At 45.7% G+C, this 18,427-nt stretch overlaps 2 protein-coding genes across 2 annotated transcripts; one reads left to right on the top strand and one right to left on the bottom strand.

Annotated features, from left to right (window-relative positions):
• The first annotated feature begins 699 nt into the window (after positions 1 to 699).
• Positions 700 to 15,926, top strand: SMIM17 (small integral membrane protein 17). The gene is made up of 4 exons (XM_004089119.3): positions 700 to 745; positions 3,125 to 3,393; positions 5,117 to 5,193; positions 13,795 to 15,926. The coding sequence occupies exons 2-4, from the start codon at positions 3,225 to 3,227 to the stop codon at positions 13,903 to 13,905; spliced, it is 357 nt and encodes a 118-aa protein (XP_004089167.2). The 5' UTR covers positions 700 to 745; positions 3,125 to 3,224; the 3' UTR covers positions 13,906 to 15,926.
• Positions 8,030 to 8,563, bottom strand: LOC100603039 (60S ribosomal protein L36a-like). Its single transcript, XM_030819531.1, has one exon. It carries the CDS (start codon positions 8,451 to 8,453, stop codon positions 8,133 to 8,135), a length of 321 nt encoding a protein of 106 aa, XP_030675391.1. The 5' UTR covers positions 8,454 to 8,563; the 3' UTR covers positions 8,030 to 8,132.
• Positions 15,927 to 18,427: the final 2,501 nt, after the last annotated feature.

The raw sequence follows: 18,427 nt of genomic DNA, 5'->3' as shown, positions 1-18,427 counted from the left end.
CCCTTCCTATGGCTTTGCCGAAAATTTTAAAAATTTAATGTAGCCTCCATGAGAGCAACTTGGCTGTAGTCACTGCATTGTAAATTTGAACAATGGTCACTGATAATAATAGCAGCTATTAGGCACTGTTGTAAGAACTGTACATGTATTACTTATTATTGTTATTATTGTTTTAATTTCATAGAAATCCTGGGACTTGGTAATCATAATTATTCCCACTTAACAGCATGGGCAACCGAGGCACGGAAATGTTAAGTAACACACCCGAGGACTCACTAGTAACAAATGGCAAAGCCAGCCGCTGCCCCAGGCGGTCGGGCCTCAGGGTCCCCGGGCTGCCACCCCCTGCCCCAGCTCCTTCTCCCTTCCGCCCACCCCGGACTCCCGGTTTGCAGACTGGAGAACCACGGGGGGCGTGCGCAAAGCCGCTGGCCTTGGGGCGTCTGTCGCAGGGGACCTCGAACATAACCTACGTGCTCATCAGCTGGGGATGGACCAGCTCGGTACCACACCCCCCTGCAACCACGCCGCGGGTACCCCGCCTCTGCGTCCCCTCCACTCCCTTCCCCACGCCCCTCCGGGTGCAGGCTTCCTGGGGGTGAAGGAGGGAAGGAGGCTGCCCACGCTCCCCAATTCCCCCACGTCTCACCTCCCCCCACCACCCCCCTGCAGCCTCCGCGTCTGCGCAGCCGCAGTCAGTGCGGCGCCAGCTCTGCAGAGCCCAGACAGGGTCCGGTTGGGGAGGGTGAGTCCTTCGAGGGACCCCCGCGGGCGGGAAGGAGGCGGAGAAAAGGGGCTGGGGGCGCGGGCGGCGATCCGGGGATGCGCGCGCGAGTATGGATGCGCAGAGTGTGTGTGTGCATGGGCGAGGGTGAGGGGCAGAACCGCTCCAGGGATAGGGTCCGGGGAGAGGGCGTCTCCAAGCCCGTCCGTTGGATGAGGGCCGGGGTCTGTCGGGTTCGGGTCTGTTTCTCCGCAGCAGCGGTCTGTGTCCTGGCTTGGGGGTGGCAGGTGAATTCCAGCCTCCTCGTGAGGAAGGGAGCACAGACCTGCACTGAGAGTGCATTGATGGTCTGTGTACCCTCGTGGGGCGGCACGGGCACGTGCGCTCGTCTCGCTGGGGCCCGGTGTCGATGTTCGCTCCCCCCTGGGGTGTTCAGCGCACCTGCCCGCGTGTGCACCTCTGTGTGTTCGCGTTGTGTGTCCGCCTGGGCCCCTGTGGACCACCCTGCAACGGTGGGAGCGCAGGCTCTCGGCAAACAGGTGCAGCAGCCCCGCCCCCACTCTCCTGAGCTGTGTGGCTTTGATCAAGGGACTTCCCTGTCTGTTAAATGGAAACCTAATAGTATCTGTAGCGAGAAGTATAGCAACCTTTATGTGAGAAAAGGGATTCGCAGGGCTCAGCAGGGCTGGGCACAAGGAGAGTTCTGGGCTCCGGGAAACACTGCCGATATTGTTATTGCTTTTATTGTGGTTGCTGGTTGCCGTTGTTGTGACTGCGTCTCCATCCTCTCAGGGGATGACTTGTTTGCTATTTCACCAAGAACACTGAGGCTGTGGGGTGTGAATCTCCTCCTCCCACCATACCTCTGTCTCATCCCCTTTCCTTCTTCCTCCTCCATTCACTGCGGGTCCAGCTTCTCCTGACCTTGACCTGATGGCTCTTGTCTGTCTCATCTGTCACCCTGCTTGCCTGCATTTTCTCCTTTCCCATGCCTTCCCCTCCCTTCAACCTAGATCCATGATTAATTATGTCTCATATTAAAAACAAAGCCAGACAAAACCCCAAAGCAATAAACAAGTCAGAACTCCCTAATGGTACTCTCCAACACTCTTTCCCACGAAGGTCCCATAGGAATTTCCTTCCCCTGAAAAATGTCTAGGCAGGCTCCTCTCCTCACCCCAGCCCACGCTGAGGTTGCAAATGGGCAACCCCAGGGTCTAATTCAGCCCCACAACTTGTGCTATTTGACTAAAGGTGTCTTCCTGTTAAACACTGGAAATAATTATTGACATCACGAAATGTGGAAAATGCCATCTGAAAATATAGATTTCCAGTCTTCTTTTGAGAAATCACAGGATGGGTGACACCAGTGCCGTGCGTTTGCTCTGCAGACATTAGCTGAGCTGCGTGGTGCAGCTTCTTCAGACAGGAGACCTGATCTCTCTTGCCCCACTCCCCACTGCCTCCGTTGTCTCTCCCCATGCCATATATCCACTGCCATTTGTTCATGTGCTCCTTACAATAGAGAAGTATTTCTCTGGACCTATATTTAATTTTCATTTGTAGAAAAGTGACAGTAAAAGAGTCCTCTTGATTGATTCATTGATTTTTGAGAGTCTTTCTCTCTCACCCAGGCTGGAGTGCAGTGGCACGATCCTAGCTCGCTGAAGCCTTGAACTCCCAGGTTCAAAGGATCCTCCCAGTAACTGAGACTACAGGCTCGTGACACCACACCTGGCTAATTTTTAAACATTTTTGTAAAGACCGGGTCTCACTCAGGCTGGCCTCAAACTCCTGGGCTCAAGCAACCTCCCACCTTGGTCTCCCAAAGTGCTAGGATTACAGGTGTGAGCCACGTCGCCGGCTGATTTATTTATTAATTCATATCGTTTCCTATCCCATTTGTTATATACAAATGTGCAGACTGGAGAACCATATGTGGCTGTAGGTGTGTATATGAGTATGTGAGTGTGTATGTATGTGAGTGCGAATGTGTGTGTGACTGTGTGTATGAGTGTGTGTTTGTGTTAGTCTATGAGTGTGTGTGAATGTGGATGTGTGTGTCTTTGTGTTAGTGTGTGTGTATGTGACTGTGTGTGTGTGTGGATGTGTTTATGTTTGTATGTGTGTATATGTGAGTATGTGAGTGTGTGTGTCTGCATGTGCCTGCCCATGACAATCATTCCCTTTCCAGCTTTGTCTCCAGAGCGCTCTCTACCGCTTGACCTGCTGTGTGCTTTATTTGTTCCCTGCCTGTCTCTTTGTCTCCCTACTAGAATGTAAGCCCCAGGAGGGCAGGAATCTCCACTTGATTACTGCTGTATTTCTAATGCTTAACAATCGTGCCTAGCCCCTGCTGGCCCTCTGCAATGATTCACTGAATGATGAAATGTCCATCAGTCCTCAGGTTCTGAATCCTGTGCCTGGGGAACCAGAGAGGACCCTGGAGCAGGAGGAGAAAGAGAAGCTTGTCTCAGAAGCTCCACCTCCTCCTGGGGCAATGCAGAGTCTCAGGCCTGAGCAGACACGGGGGCTGCTGGAGCCTGAGAGGACCAAGACGCTGCTGCCTCGGGAGAGCCGGGCCTGGGAGAAGCCTCCCCATCCCACCTGCACCAAGGACTGGGAGGCTGTGGAGGTTGGGGCCTCCAGCCATGACAGTGATGAGAAAGGTGAGAGACAGTGGTCCTTTGGGAGGTGAGTGGGTGGAGAGGAAGGAATTGGCAGAGCCTAGGGAAAGACTAAACATTCACTCCTTCACTCATCCATTCAATAGCTATTCATGGAGCACTGTGTCAGTCAGCTTTTGCTGTGTAACAAGTCATCCTCAAACTTAGGGGCTTCAAGCAACAATCACTTATCAGCTCATGATTCTGTGGGTCAGAAGTCTGACCTGGCTTCAGGGGACACTTTTCCTGCCTGTGCTTGTCTGTGCAGCCTCAGAGAGCTGGTGAGGCCACTGGTCGATCTCAGATGGCTTTACTCCCATGTCTGCTGGTGCTGGCTGTTGGTTGGCTTGGTGGTGCTGAGGACAGGCCATGTGTCGCCAGCAGGATTTTTCAGGGTTATCCTCATGGGGGTGCTTGCAGGGTTCTCAGGGATGGCAAGAGAGGGAACTCCCCAATTTTCAAGCACTGGAAGATTTGAAGAGGAAAAACACATGATCTCATTTGCATTTCAAAAATATTCCTCTAACTCAGTGGATTTCAACTGGGCGTGGTCTTATACCCCACTTCTCCTCCCCAGGCGATTTTTGGCAGTGTCTAGAAACATTTAGGATTATCCTAACTGTGGAGATGCTGCTGTTATCTGGTGGGGAGAAGCCAGTAGTGATGCTGATAAACGTCCTACCATGCACAGGACGGACGCTACCCCCACAGAAAGAATGGTGCAGCTCCAAATGCCGATAGTGCCAAGTTTGAGAAACCCTGAGTCTCACTGCATGTGGGAATGGATTGTAGGGCTAGGAAGTCAAGAATGGAAGGTGGGAGGCCAGTTAGGAGACTACTGCAGCTGTCTAAGACAGAGGTGAGGTAAGTGCAGAGATTTGGGACATCTTTGGGAGGAGGAATCAGTTCTTGCTGATGGATGTGGAGAAGGGGAGGAAAAGAGAGGTATCATGATGACTTTTAGGGTTTTGGCCCAAGCAGTTGGATAAAGCGTGGTGCCATTTGCCGACATTTCAATGGCACCCCATAGCAGAAAGGGGCTGAACCTTATACCAACTACTAGGCACTGTCTTTTTCCTCAGGGGATGAGCAGACCTGGGACAGAAGGTGTGGATAACAGAGGCCAGCTCTGCCAGTGGGGCTTGGAGCTCCTGGCTGGGGCTAAGATGCAGGAAGAGTGGAAAATGCCAGGATTTGCCCAGTCTATTCAGCTTAGGGATGAGAAGGACACTAAGGTTCTGACTATGGGGACATGTCCCAACTAGTGTCTGTTCTTTGGAAGCTGGGGAAGCCTCCGTCATCCTGGTTTACTTCTGTGGCTTTTTCTTCTGCTCCTTCACTCAGTTTCTGCTGGGGGCCTGTAGAGAAGGAATTCTTTTATCTACTGGACAGGTAAGGGACTGAAGACTCAAGTGGCAGGGCACATCAGGTGACCCAGTTGAAGTTTTCTAGGTAGTTATAGAACAGAATTCAGGCCTCTCATTCTCTCAGCCCCACCTGAACCATCACATAGGCATATGTGTGTTTGTGTGTGGGGGGTTGTGTGTTTGTGTGTATGTGTGTGTGTGAGAGAGAGAGAGAGAGAATGAGGGTGAGAGAGAGAGAAAGAGAGAGAGAGAGGAGGCTATTACTAGAAAAGGGACAAGATGCCAATGGGAAGAGCCCACTCCCGCTATCTGGCCACTCACTTATGGCTCCTTTTTCCTCCACTCCCACCCTCACCCAGACCTGTCTTCTCAAGAGACTGGGCTTTCCCAGGAGTGGAGCTCGGTGGAGGAAGATGACGAATCAGAGGGCTCCCAGGTACACTGGGGGGTTTGTTCTTTTTCCACAAATGTCCCACTCTGTAGATCTCAGCAGTTTGTCACATTTGCATTCTTAGCTTGGAATTTACCTGCCCCATAAAAATCTCAAGAGATCTCTTGTGTCTAATCTCTATGGTGATCAGACACAGACTGGAGGCTCTCCATGTGGTGTGTGTAACTCAGTTCACATGTACCTTACAACACTTCCTTCATAAATCTGTCTACCCATGCATCCACTTCTGTACTTCATCTTCTATCCACTTATTCATCAACCCTCCCTTCCACCTACCCTTTTACCTTTCCAATCACTCACCCATTCATTCATCCACCTCTCAAACATCTACTAGCCATTCACTCATCTGTCCACTCCTTCATCCACCTAAACTTTTATTCACCTACTCACTTGTATACCCATTCCATCAATCCATCCATCCATCCGTCCGTCCGTCCATCCATCCATCCATCCATCCATCCATCCATCCATCCATGCATCAACCCATCCCTAAACCTCAGCTGTCTATCCACTTGTCCATCCACCCATAAACCCTCCCTTCCACCCACCCTCTCACCTTTCCATTCACCTATCCATTCATTCATCTACCCATTGAACATCCACCAACCATTCATCTGTCCACTCATTTACCCAACCTTTCATCCCTTACACATCCATATACCCATTCCATCCATCCATCCATCCACCCATTCATCCATCCATATATCCAGTTATCCATATACATACTCATTCACCCTTTTATTCAGATGCCATCAATCCATCTATTCAATCCACCCACCTACATACCCATCCCCTATCCGCTCACTGTTCACCCAACTATTCAGCCCTCTATTACCTGTTGGCTGTGTGAGGATATGGCTAGTATGCATCCACTATATGCCCACTCATTCATTCATCCATCTGTATCTATTCACACATCCAGTCATAAGACCACCTACCAATCCATTCACCCATCCACCCACTATTCCATTTATCCATCCACTAACCATCTACTGAGTTTTAATCCACATACTACAAGTAAAACCAAATTTCTAGTTATCAAACACATTTCTTTCACTCAAAAACCCAATGTTTTCTTTTTTGAGGAATAAGACATCAATATAAGAAAACCAGTGGTTCTTTCATGTATACATTCATCTCATACATGAGAAAAATCACATAATCACTCTCAGTGAGCACATGAGAGTCCCATCCATCTCCCAATCATGTCAGGAATGTAACTCTGGCTGCCTCAAGCCAGAAAATGGATTTATTTACTCGTGGTGCAGGGGTGAGGGCAAGGGAAACACACTGGCCAACAAACCATGATAGTTCAGAAATAAGTGCTGGGCACAGTGGGGTGTCCCAAAGGAAGAAGTTAACTGCATGCCAGGAGGTTTATTCTTGGATATCCTAGAGAGGAGGACACACCAGACCTGGGGTTTTCAGGATAGTAAGACTTCCACAGGCATAGCAGGGAAGGGAAGAGCATGTGCACAGGCAAGGTGGTATAGCAAGGTATGTTTGGGGGACACTGAAGTTAAGGGCAGAGCAGTGGGAGGTTTGGGTGAAAATATGGCTGGGATGACATCATTCATTCATTGCATGTCTAATTCTTGAGCTCTTACTCAGTGCCAAGCAGTGTTCAATGCACAGAGCATACAATAGTGAGACAGAAATGGTCCCTGCCTTCATGGAGCTCACAGTCACCAAGGTAGACAGATGACAATTGAAATAAGCAGCTAAAATATGAATTGCGCTGAGTGGTGATAACTGCTATGGAGGAAAATGAAGCAGGAACGGGGTTTGGGAGTAGGAGTTGGGGCTGGGGGTTGCTGTTTTAAGAAGGGTGTCTAGGAAAGTCCCCACTGAGAGGGAGCTATTGAGTGAGGACCTGAGGGAGGTGAGGAGTGAGACTGGCAGGCGTCTAGGGGGAGGGGGCTCTATGCAGAGGACACAGCAAGTGCAAAGGCCTCGAGGTACAGATGTGCCTGGTACATTTGGGGAACACCAAGAGGGGTGGTGGTCAGTGTGGCTGGAGGGTGGGAGGGAGGACTAGGAGGTGAGGTCATGGAGGCCATGGGGTGGACAATGTAGCGTCTCATGGGCCATGGTGAAATGTGAGTTTCACTCTGAGTGGGGTGGGAGCCATAGGCAAGTTCTGGACAGAGGAGGGACACGTTCTGATTTAGCCTTTAGCAGGACTCCTCTCACTGCTAAGTCCCACACCGAGGAGACTGGATGTGTTTTGCAGGCAGTGGGAGCCATAGAAGGGGCTCGGGGACTTACAGAATCACTCCGGGAGCCCATGTAGAAGGAAGGTGGGTTGGATATGGCTGGGGTTAGAGTTTAGAGGGGCAAAGGAGCAAGTCAGAAATGTGTAGTTAGGGAAAAAAGGTAGAAATGAAACAGAAGAGTTGCCACTTTCCTTGTGCATGTTACAAGCTTCATGCTATTTTTCTTCTTCTTCTTCTTCTTCTTCTTCTTCTTCTTCTTCTTCTTCTTCTTCTTCTTCTTCTTCTTCTTCCTCTTCCTCTTCCTCTTCCTCTTCCTCTTCCTCTTCTTCTTCTTCTTCTTCTTCTTCTTCTTCTTCTTCTTCTTCTTCTTCTTCTTCTTCTTCTTCTTCTTTTTTTTTTGAGACAGAATCTCGCTCTGTCACCAGGCTGGAGTGCAGTGACACGATCTTGGCTCACTGCTCACTGCAACCTCTGTCTCCTCTGTTCAAGCGATTCTCCTGCCTCAGCCTCCTGAGTAGCTGGGACTACAGGCGCACACCACCATGCCCAGCTAATTCTTGTATTTTTAGTAGAAATGGGGTTTCACCATGTTGGCCAAGATGATCTTTTTTTTTGCGTAAGAATATCACTGTATTTATTTTCCCTCAGGTAATTTTTCTATGGCTTCACCATTTTCTCTTCAAAATTAGAAGAAGAATATCCCAAAGTTTAGAACTGGATCACTTGGCCCTTTCTCTTCTTATCTCCTCCCAGTTCAAAATGCTTGCACCTCTTAATGGCCAGCATTCTCTTGGATCTGCAGTTAGGCTCAACACATTCCAGCCTTAGCACAATCTTCTTTGTGGTCTTAGCCTTCTTCCGGAAAATTGGCTTTGTCTGCCCACCATAGCCACTCTGCTTCCGATCATAGCGCCTCCTTCCCTGGGCATACAAAGAATCCTTGCCCTTCTTATACTGTGTCACTTTGTGAGGCTGATGCTTGCCACACTTCTTACAGAAGGTTCTTCGGGTTTTAGGTACGTTGACCATCTTTGCACAGGGCTGTTTTGTCTATATGATGAAAACTGTAAGGAGAATCGCTTGGGCGGCGGAGGTTGCCGTGAGCCGAGATCGCACCATTGCACTCCAGCCGAGAAACGAAGTCCGACACCCTCGCCTTTCGCAGCTCTAGCCAAACAGGGCCAAGATGATCTTGATCTCTTGACCTCGTGATCCACCCGCCTCGGCCTCCAAAAGTGCTGGGATTACAGGCATGAGCCATGATGCCTGGGCAGCTTGATGCTATTCTAAGCACATCTTATTATAACTCATCTAGTAACTGAACACTCATTAACTCCCATGATTAACTCATGAGCCTTGTGAGATCATTAGCATGGTATCCTCCTCTACAGATGAGGAAACTGAGGCAGAGAGCAACCAAATGGCTTGCTTCAGGTCCCACAATGAGTGGGTAGCAGAGGTAGCACAGAGTTTGGGCTTGGAGGGGAGAACAGGAGTGAGTGGGACCCAGGACGTGTTGAGTTGGTGACCTGATGACATTTCCAGACCTGTGGGACATAAAAGGTGAAAGAACAGGGGCAAGCCCAGGGGCAGCATGTAAATTCTGATGTGGGGACAGGGCAGATGGAGGTTCTAGCCTCTAGAATAGGATCAAGGAGGAAGTTTGGAAGAAATGACAAGGTCGATTTTAGACATGCTGCTTGGGAGAGGCCTCTGCGACATCATTCATTCACTCACTCGTTCGCCCAGTTGTAATTCATTGAGCCAGCATTGATGGAGCACACAGCAGGGGGCTGATAGGGGAGGGCCTCTCATTGGCAGGCCCTGGGTCAGTTTTCTGCATGGACAGACCCTCCTTCCTGCAGACAACCACCCACTTCCAAAAACGAAAGGGGAGCGGGCTATCTGGAACCAGAGACCTTTGATGACAGTTACAGCCTCATCATGGGCCAGGAGCTGGACTTTGTGCTCCACTTACCTTAATTAACTTGGTCCTCTTATCAGTCCTTGATGTAGGACCTGTTATCCCATTTTACAGATGGGAAAACCAAGGCACAGAGAGGTTATGTGACTTTCCCTTGTCATGCAACATGTAAATGGCAGAGCTAGGATTTGTACCCAGCATGTCTCTTAACCACTAGGTGTCCTGCCTGTTTGGGGCTTGATCCTGCCCCGAGAGAGGACTGGGGACAGAGATGAAGGCCTCTCCCTCTTCTCCCAGTCACTATACCTCCTGTGGAGAGGAGTGAGTGAAGAAGTGGAAGAAAGAAAAAGAGTTACTTTCCGGGAGGGCAGAAGTTCCCAGTCTGTGGGCCCAGAAGAAAGCAGGCAGGGGAAAAAATCATTCCCGTTCCATAAAATGCAAGCATATGTAACACCTGCAAATCTTATCTAAGTGCATGAGATTTTAAAAACATCAATGCCCAGAAATAACCCCTGGTAAAAGTTGCTGTAACAGGCCAAATTCATCCATAGTGTGAGAAGTTGGGGTAGTGGTTACCTTTGAGGTGGGGGGATTTGCGGGGTTGATAATGATCTGCTTCCTGTTTGGGGTGCTAGTTACATGGTGTGTTCACCTTCTAAAGTTGCTCAGGCTGTACACCTAGTATGTGTGCAGCCTTCTCTTTCTACATTCCACTTCAACAGAATGTTTTAAGCTGGCCAGGCACAGTGGCTCACGTCTGTAATCACAGCACTTTGGGAGGCAGAGGCAGGCGGATCGCTTAAGGTCATGAGTTCGAGACCAGCCTGCATAACATGGCAAAAACCCATTTCTACTAAAAATACAAAAATTAGCTGGGCATGGTGGCACATGCCTGTAATCCCAGCTACTCAGGAGGCTGAGGCAGGAGAATCGCTTGAACCTGGGAGGCAGAAGTTGCAATGAGCTGAGATTGTGCCACTGCACTCCGGCCTGGGTGACAGAGTGAGACTCTGCCAAAAAAAAAAAAAGTTGCTGTGTATATCCTTGTATATATCCTGCCAAACATGTTTCCCTATATACTGAGACTGAACTGAGATTTGTGTGCCAGTGCTTGATTGAGGGTTGTGCTCTCAGGCGAAGCCCAGCGGGGAGTGAGGGGAGCTGGAGAGGAGAGGAGAGGGAGCCAGGCAAATATACTGGTAGAACTGAAGTCCAGCCTCCGTCTTATCCCAGGGGAACCCTGGAATGTGAATAGAGAGTTGTCCTCCTCTGGGCCGGGCGCAGTGGCTCACGCCCGTAATCCTAGCACTTTGGGAGGCCGAGGTGGGTGGATCACGGGGTCAGGAGTTCAAGACCAGCCTGGCCAAGATGGCGAAACCCTGTCTCTACTAAAAATATGAAAATTAGCTGGGCATGGTGGTGGATGCCTGTAATCCCAGCTACTCGGGAGGCTGAGGCAGAGAATTACTTCAACCTGGGAGGCAGAGGTTGCAGTGAGCTGAGATTGCACCACTGCACTCCAGCCTGGGTGACACACTGAGACTCTCCTTCTCAAAAAAAGAAAAAATAAAGAGAGAGAGAGAGAGAGAGTTGTCTTTCTCTGAGACAATGGAGTGGCCTTTTGTATCCCATATGAGTTATTGTTGGCTGTGGACTGCCCTGGAGGGCGAGTTAACCTCCTGGGTAATCCTCTAGGAAGGAGGATCTCATTAGCAAAGGGCATTTGTCAGAAGAGAAGGAGCAACTACAAACTGTAAACCATACAAGTAGCAGCCAATACCCCTAGCATCCAGGGGAGAGCTGCACCAGCCTGAAAAACAGAAATAAAGAGGAACTAGGTGAGGCATCTATGGATCTATTATGTGTGATGTGTGTAAAATTATTGGATTTCAGATTACCTGTATTTATTACATTTTCTTAACTTTATATTCTGCTTTTCAAAATTGAAGTGTAATTATTTCCAATAAAATGCACTAACCAGGGAGTGTTTACACATGTACATCCATGTAACCAACACCCCAATCAAGACATTGAGTGCTGTCATAATTCTAGAACATTCTCTTATTTTCCCTTCTGGTCCATCTCACTCCCCAGCTCTGGAAGCAACTACAGTTCTTGATTTCCACTTGCATGGATTAGTTTTGCTTGTTGTTGAATTTTATCTAAATACTGTCATGTAGTAAACTACATATATGTTTTTTAATTCCAAAAAAGGAAATTATGGCAAAATTGTTATTCCTCCAGTTGGCATTTTCACTTAATACATGCTGGACAGTTTTCCATTTAATACATATTGATAATCTTAATTGTATTTCAAAGTTACTTTTTCCTGCCGCCAAATATTCTCTAGCTCGCTTGTGTCAGACCCATTTCCTTGGCTGATGAATTATTAGACTCCCATTGTTGTCATTGTTACAGAAGGCAATGCTACAATGAGCGTTTGTTCAGTTGGCCCAATTTTATGCATGGATTATGAGGAACTTTATAAAAATTCACATTCTCTGGTTCTCCTCAGATACACTGAACCAGAAAATGCAAAGGGGATCCCAAGATATTTGAAAAACTCTCCCAACAACTTTTGGTGCTCTACCAGGTTTGGGAACTGCTTAAGTGGGTCACTGTCCCTAGGCATCTGGTTGTAAAGGAAGATTTGAAATGAGGTGTCATCCAGAGGGAATCAGCAGGCTAGAGGGAGGAATTTGTTTTCAAAGATTAGAAATGTGAATTCCATCAATGATTTATAATATACGTTAATAATTCACAGTATGTATCCTTCCATTTTTCCTCTTTCACAGGATTTTTTTCAGTGTTCACCATTGCCTAACTTTCCAGATAATCCATTATGTCTTGTACATTCACCAAACTTCCTTGATATTTTAATAGCAATTGCATTAAATTCATCATTAATTTGGAAAATTGTCATCGTTAAACATTTTGTCTTCTCATCTCTTATCATGGTATGTTTCTTCATTTATTACCTCATTCAACAAATATTTACAGAGTTCATACCGTGTTCCAGGCACTGGGAATACAGTAGCAAACAAAGCAAAGGTTTGCCCTCTTGGTGCTTACAGTGTCATTGGAGGAAGAGACAATAAACATACATAGCAAGTCAGCTGGTGATAAGAGCATGGAGAAAAAGACAAGGAGCATGCATAGTGCAGGGTTAAGGGTATCTGGAGGAAGGGCATTCCAGGAAGAAGAACTCGTAACTACAAAGGCTTGGAAGTGACTGTGGCTGGAACCGAGCGAGAAAGGCAAGGAATGACGTCAACGTTAGAAGGAGCACTCTGACTGGCCCATGGACAAGAAATTGGGTGGGATTATCAGGATAAGAAAGGAACTCTGTATCAACAATACAAGATAGATGACAGTGGCTTTGGCCAGGGTGGTAGTAGTGAAGGGGAGGGAATTGGTCAGATTCTGAATGTTTTGAAGATAAAGCCAACAGTATTTGCTGATGTCTTGAATGTGGGTGGTGACAGAAGGAGAGGAGTCAAGGATACCACAATTGGAGGTCTGGAGGGGCCTGAAGGGGTAATGGGAGGAAAACTGCATGAGGAGCTTTTTTTTTTTGTGGGGGACATTAGAATATTTGTTTGGGGACATGTGAAGTTTAAGATGTCCATCAGATATCCAACTGGAGATGGCAAATAGGCAGTGAGATATATAGTTGGGTCAACAAATACACATACATATGCATGCACACACATAGCTCTTGAGGGGGTGGGGTCATTAGAGCATAGATGGTATGTTAAAACTGAGATTTAATATACCAGTGAGATTTTGAAATTGTCATCCCATTATTTGAACATTTCCTCTGAGAGAGCATAGTTATGTTACATTCTTTTTTTATTTTTATTTTTTATTATTATACTTTAGGTTTTAGGGTACATGTGCACAATGTGCAGGTTTGTTACATATGTATCCATGTGCCATGTTGGTTTGCTGCACCCATTAACTCGTCATTTAGCATTAGGTATATCTCCTAATGCTGTCCCTCCCCCCTCTCCCCACCCCACAACAGTCCCCGGAGTGTGATGTTCCCCTTCCTGTGTCCATGAGTTCTCATTGTTCAATTCCCACCTATGAGTGAGAACATGCGGTGTTTGGTTTTTTGTCCTTGCAATAGTTTACTGAGAATGATGGTTTCCAGTTTCATCCATGTCCCTATAAAGGACATGAACTCATCATTTTTTATGGCTGCATAGTATTCCATGGTGTATATGTGCCACATTTTCTTAATCCAGTCTGTTGTTGTTGGACATTTGTTACATTCTTTTGTTTATCTTATATCTAGTTACTCAGTTGTACCATTTTAAATTCAAACAGCTTTTCTCTTGATATGACATTTCATTTCTGATCATATAAGTCTATTTTCCTGCAAGTAACAATGGTGGCCCCTTCCTTTCCAATATTTATCCTTTTCCTTTTTTTCTGTTTCAGGGCTTTGTGGAGTGGTCAAAAGCTCCACAACAAACAACCATAGTCTTGGTAGTGTGCGTGCTTTTTTTGTTCCTGGTTTTAACGGGGATGCCTATGATGTTTCACATTTAACTATAATGGTGGCTGTTGTTTTAAAAGTTTAATATAATGAAATAGATGCCCTGTGTCATGTTAAGGAAGTGTGCTAGTCAAAAATCAGGAATAGGTGTTGAATATTTTCAAATGCCTTTCAAACATCCTTTGAGATGATTTTTAAAAAATTTTTGGTGTGAGTTTTCACATACTTTATTTCCATGAAATGAAGACATCATTGATTGTAAAACATTATTTTGTATACCACGGAGAAAGAAAAATGCTAATTAATCATAAGACGCCACCAACTGGAAGATATCTCCTGACTTTGAGAAGATGAAAAAATGTGCAACTGAGGATCGATGAAATCTGGTACATTTCCTAACATCAAACCAACTTTGCATTCTTAAGATTTTGGTGCACCAGTCTTTTCATACACTAAATTATATTTATTGATATTTTATGTAGGATTCTTGCCTCTATCTTCATATGTGAGATTGGTGCTATCTTTGTGAAGTTTTGGTATCTTGGTTAAGCTTGCATCATAGAAAGACTTGGGTAACTTTTACCTTTTCTATGCTTTTAAATAGTTTCTGTAGCTTAAGAAGTATCAGTCCCTTGACATTTTAAATGAATTCATTGTTATAACCAGGTCATAGAGTCATGGAGAGAACGTTTCAGCTAATTCTTGGGCAGCTTTCTTAGTTCTTTACAATGTTATCAGTTTGTTAATACATTTTACCTCTTGCATTTATTTTGGCGAATTACAGAGGTTTTTTTTGTTTGTTTGTTTGTTTTTGATACCGAGTCTCACTCTGTCACCCAGTCTGGAGTGCAGTGGCGCAATCTTGGCTCACTGCAAGCAGAGGGTTCATGCCATTCTCCTGCCTCAGCGTCCCAAGTAGCTGAGACTACAGGCGCCCACCACCATGCCCAGCTAATTTTTTGTATTTTTAGTAGAGACAGGGTTTCACCGTGTTAGCCAGGATGGTCTCGATCTCCTGACCTCGTGATCCGCCTGCCTTGGCCTCCCAAAGTGCTGGGATTACAGGTGTGAGCCACCGCGCCCAACCCAGAGTTCTTTGATCCTCTAGAAAATTCTCCATTCCATAGAGCTTTTTCATATTATTAGCTTAATTATGCATACTGTTTTATAATTAAAAATTTCTCTTTATTTTGTTCTATCCCCTGTATCCTGTCAACTGCTGTTTGTGGTTTACTCATTATTAGATTTGTCAAAGGTTTATCTAGCTTACTATTGTTTTTCCAAAGAACCAGCATTAGCATTAGGATTCATTTATATCTGTTATTTCTTTTATTTGTAATTTGTTTTTCTTTGATATGTATTGCATTTATTTTTTATTGTTTTTCTTCTTTGTCTCAGTTTTTATACTGAATACTTGATTTATATTCTCTTTATATTTTCTATAATAGCATACTTATTAATACAAATGTACTTCTGGATATAGCGTTGGCCACATCTTAACATTTGATTATTCATTTTTGTTTACGTTGTCTAAATATTACATTGTAGTGTTTCTAAAGAGTGCTTTGAAACTCAGTGATTTGGTTTATTTTTTGTTTAAAAATAGTTTTGTTTTCTTGTTTTACTGCACTGTGAACACAGAATGTGGACTATAACACATGTGCTTCCAAAACTTTTTAAAAAGCTTTTAGTGTGGCCTAGAATATGTCCATTTTTTGTAATTGTTTCATGAACATTTAAGATGAAGATATCTTCTCTGTCTGTAGAACTGAAAACTTTACATGCCTGTTGGTTAACTCAGTATCATCAATTATATTGTTCAGATTCATGTATTATCTAATTTTGGCCTATTGGATTCATTAAAAACCAATAAGGTTACATGAAACTTTGTTAGTACAATTGTTTTTGTTAATAAATTTTTATAATCTTTGCTTTACATACTCAACAGCTGTGTAATTCGATGCATATAAGTGCAGCATTGCTATGTCCTTGTCAATTAAATAATATATGTAAAACACCATATGACAGTGGCTGGCAGATAGTAGGCACTCAATAAATGTTAATTAAAACCTGATTCTGAATCCTTTGTTAAATATAAAATGATTGTTTTCAGTCAGTTTAATCCTTTGCCTTAAATTTTACCTTGTCTAATACTGGCTGATATTACCATCCTGTGCTCTTCTATCTATGTATATGAGGTTCTCTAGAGAAATTAACAGGGAAAAGTATGGATTGTCTCTCCATTCCTCTCTCAGGCTGATTGCCTGCAACAAGCAACCAGCCCTTAAAAGAAAGGAAAACAGGCCTTAACTATTACAGTTTTTGAGATTCTACTGGAAATAAGAGAAGCTCAATTCCAAAGAGCTTAAGCAAAATAATAATAATAATAATTATTATTATTATTATTCATTCATGTTACACCAAAGTTTGGGATAAAATTGGCTTTATTTACAGCTGGTTCTGGGGGACCTAAAAATATCACTGGGGCTTTTCCTCTCCTCACCTCCCTCTCTTTCTTCTACATGGCGGGGGACAGCTATCATGGACCCTGTGATCATCTCTTCCACACGGCAAGGTGGGAGACCTGGCAGATTCTCATCACGCACACCCACAACTCCCATCCTTGTTCTGCCTTGGGGACAAGAGTCCTGAAATTAGGGGAGAGAGAGCAGCAACTGCAAAGTCCCTGAGACATAAACCATCTGCCCAAGTAAAGGATGGAGAATGGACTGTAGCAGGGCAAAGGCAGAAGCAGGGAGATGAGTGTGGAGACTGTCTTAAGTGTCCAGTCAACAGGGGATGGGCTGGGCATGGTAGCTCACGCCTGTTAATTCCAGCACTTTGGGAGGCCAAGGCAGGAAGATCGCTTGAGGTTAGCAGTTTAAGACCAGCCTGGACAACACAGTCAGACTCTATCTCTACAAAAAATAATAATAATAAAAATTGTCAGGCATGGTGGCATGCACCTGTAGTCCCAGCTACTCAGGAAACTGAGGCAAGAGGACTGCTTGAGCCCAGGAGACTGAGACTGCAGAGAGCCATGATCAGGCCACTGCACTACAGCCTGGGTGAAACAGTGAGACCTTGTCTCAAAAAAAAAAAAAAAAAACACCCAAAAACGAAAAGTAGGGGATGATGTTGGGGGGCTAACTGGGCTCTGATTAGCTCAGACAGTGCCACAGGTCTTGATTGATTTTGTGGGATATTGAAAATAATCATGGCCGGGCACGGTGGCTCACACCTATAACCCCAATACTTTGGGAAGCCAAGGTGGGCAGCTCACTTGAGGTCAGGAGTGCGAGACCAGCCTGGCCAACATAGTGAAACCCTGTCTCTACTAAAATACAAAGAAATTAGCTAGGCTTGGTGGGCACCTGTAATCCTAGCTACTCAGGAGGCTGATGCAGAAAATCACCTGAACCCGGGAGGTCGGAAGGTGGAGGTTGCAGTGAGCAGCAGAGATTGTGCCATGCCACTGCACTCCAGCCTGGGCAACAGAGCAAGACTGTCTCAAAAAAAAAAAAAGGAGAAAGAAAGAAGAAAGAAAGAAAGAAGAAAGAAAGAAAGAAAAGAAAAAGAAAGAAAAGAAAAGAAAAGAATCATGATACTATCAGTAATAAAAATCATATTAGCAATGGTCTGCTAATTAGCTCTACAGTATGCCAGGGACCTAATTTCATTGATGACAGAAGTATCCACTCAAGCCACTGACGTTCCATTCTCTATCCAACAGCTGGATAGATCCCATTAAAACATAATCAACCAGATTGGGCAACATAGTGAGACCCTGTCTCTACAAAAATAAAAATATTAGCCAGGCATGGTGGTGTGCACCTGTAGTCCCAGCTACTATGGAGGCTGAGGCAAAAGGGTCACTTGGGCCCAGAAGTTCGAGGTTACAGTGAGCTACAACTGTGTCAGTGCACTCCAGTCTGCACAACAGACAGCTACCTTGTTTCCAAAACAACAACAACAATAATAATAACAATAACACAATTAGGACTGTTCATAATCCTCCCATTTCAGGTAAAGCCAAAGTCTTCACAATGCCATCCAGCCCTATTCCAGGTGGCTTCTGTTCCATCCTCCTTATCTTGCTCCCTCCCAGGCAGCCACACTGGCCTCCTTGCTGTTTCTCAAACTCGCCGATCATGCTTACTTCAGGACTTTTGCACTGTTCCTGCTCCCTGGAATGCTCTTCCCCCAGAAGCTTACATGGCTCCCTCATCTCCTTCAGGTCTCAAATGTCACCTCCTCAGAGAAGCCTTCCCTGACCACCCTCAAGTAGCATCTCTCTCCGCAGGTCCCGCTCTATTCGTCTTCACAGATTGTATCATGACCTGACAAGTAATGGGTCAATGCAGTTCCAGTCTAGCGTCCTCAATGGCCATTCTCGCTCCTTGGGTGGTTCTCCCTGGAGGAACTGTGAAGGTGGAATTGGGGGAGGAGAGGGCTGTGGGGTTCAGGTTGTGCCTCCCAGGAATTCCTCACACAACCATACCAGCTTGTGGCACCTCCGCATGACCCCACCCCCATGCTCTTGAAGCTGCTGTCTCTTCCTTTTTTTTTTTTGAG

This window comes from Nomascus leucogenys, chromosome 10 (assembly GCF_006542625.1).
Source record: "Nomascus leucogenys isolate Asia chromosome 10, Asia_NLE_v1, whole genome shotgun sequence".
NCBI classification, from domain to species: domain Eukaryota; kingdom Metazoa; phylum Chordata; class Mammalia; order Primates; family Hylobatidae; genus Nomascus; species Nomascus leucogenys.
This window is presented reverse-complemented; position numbering and strand designations above follow the sequence as displayed.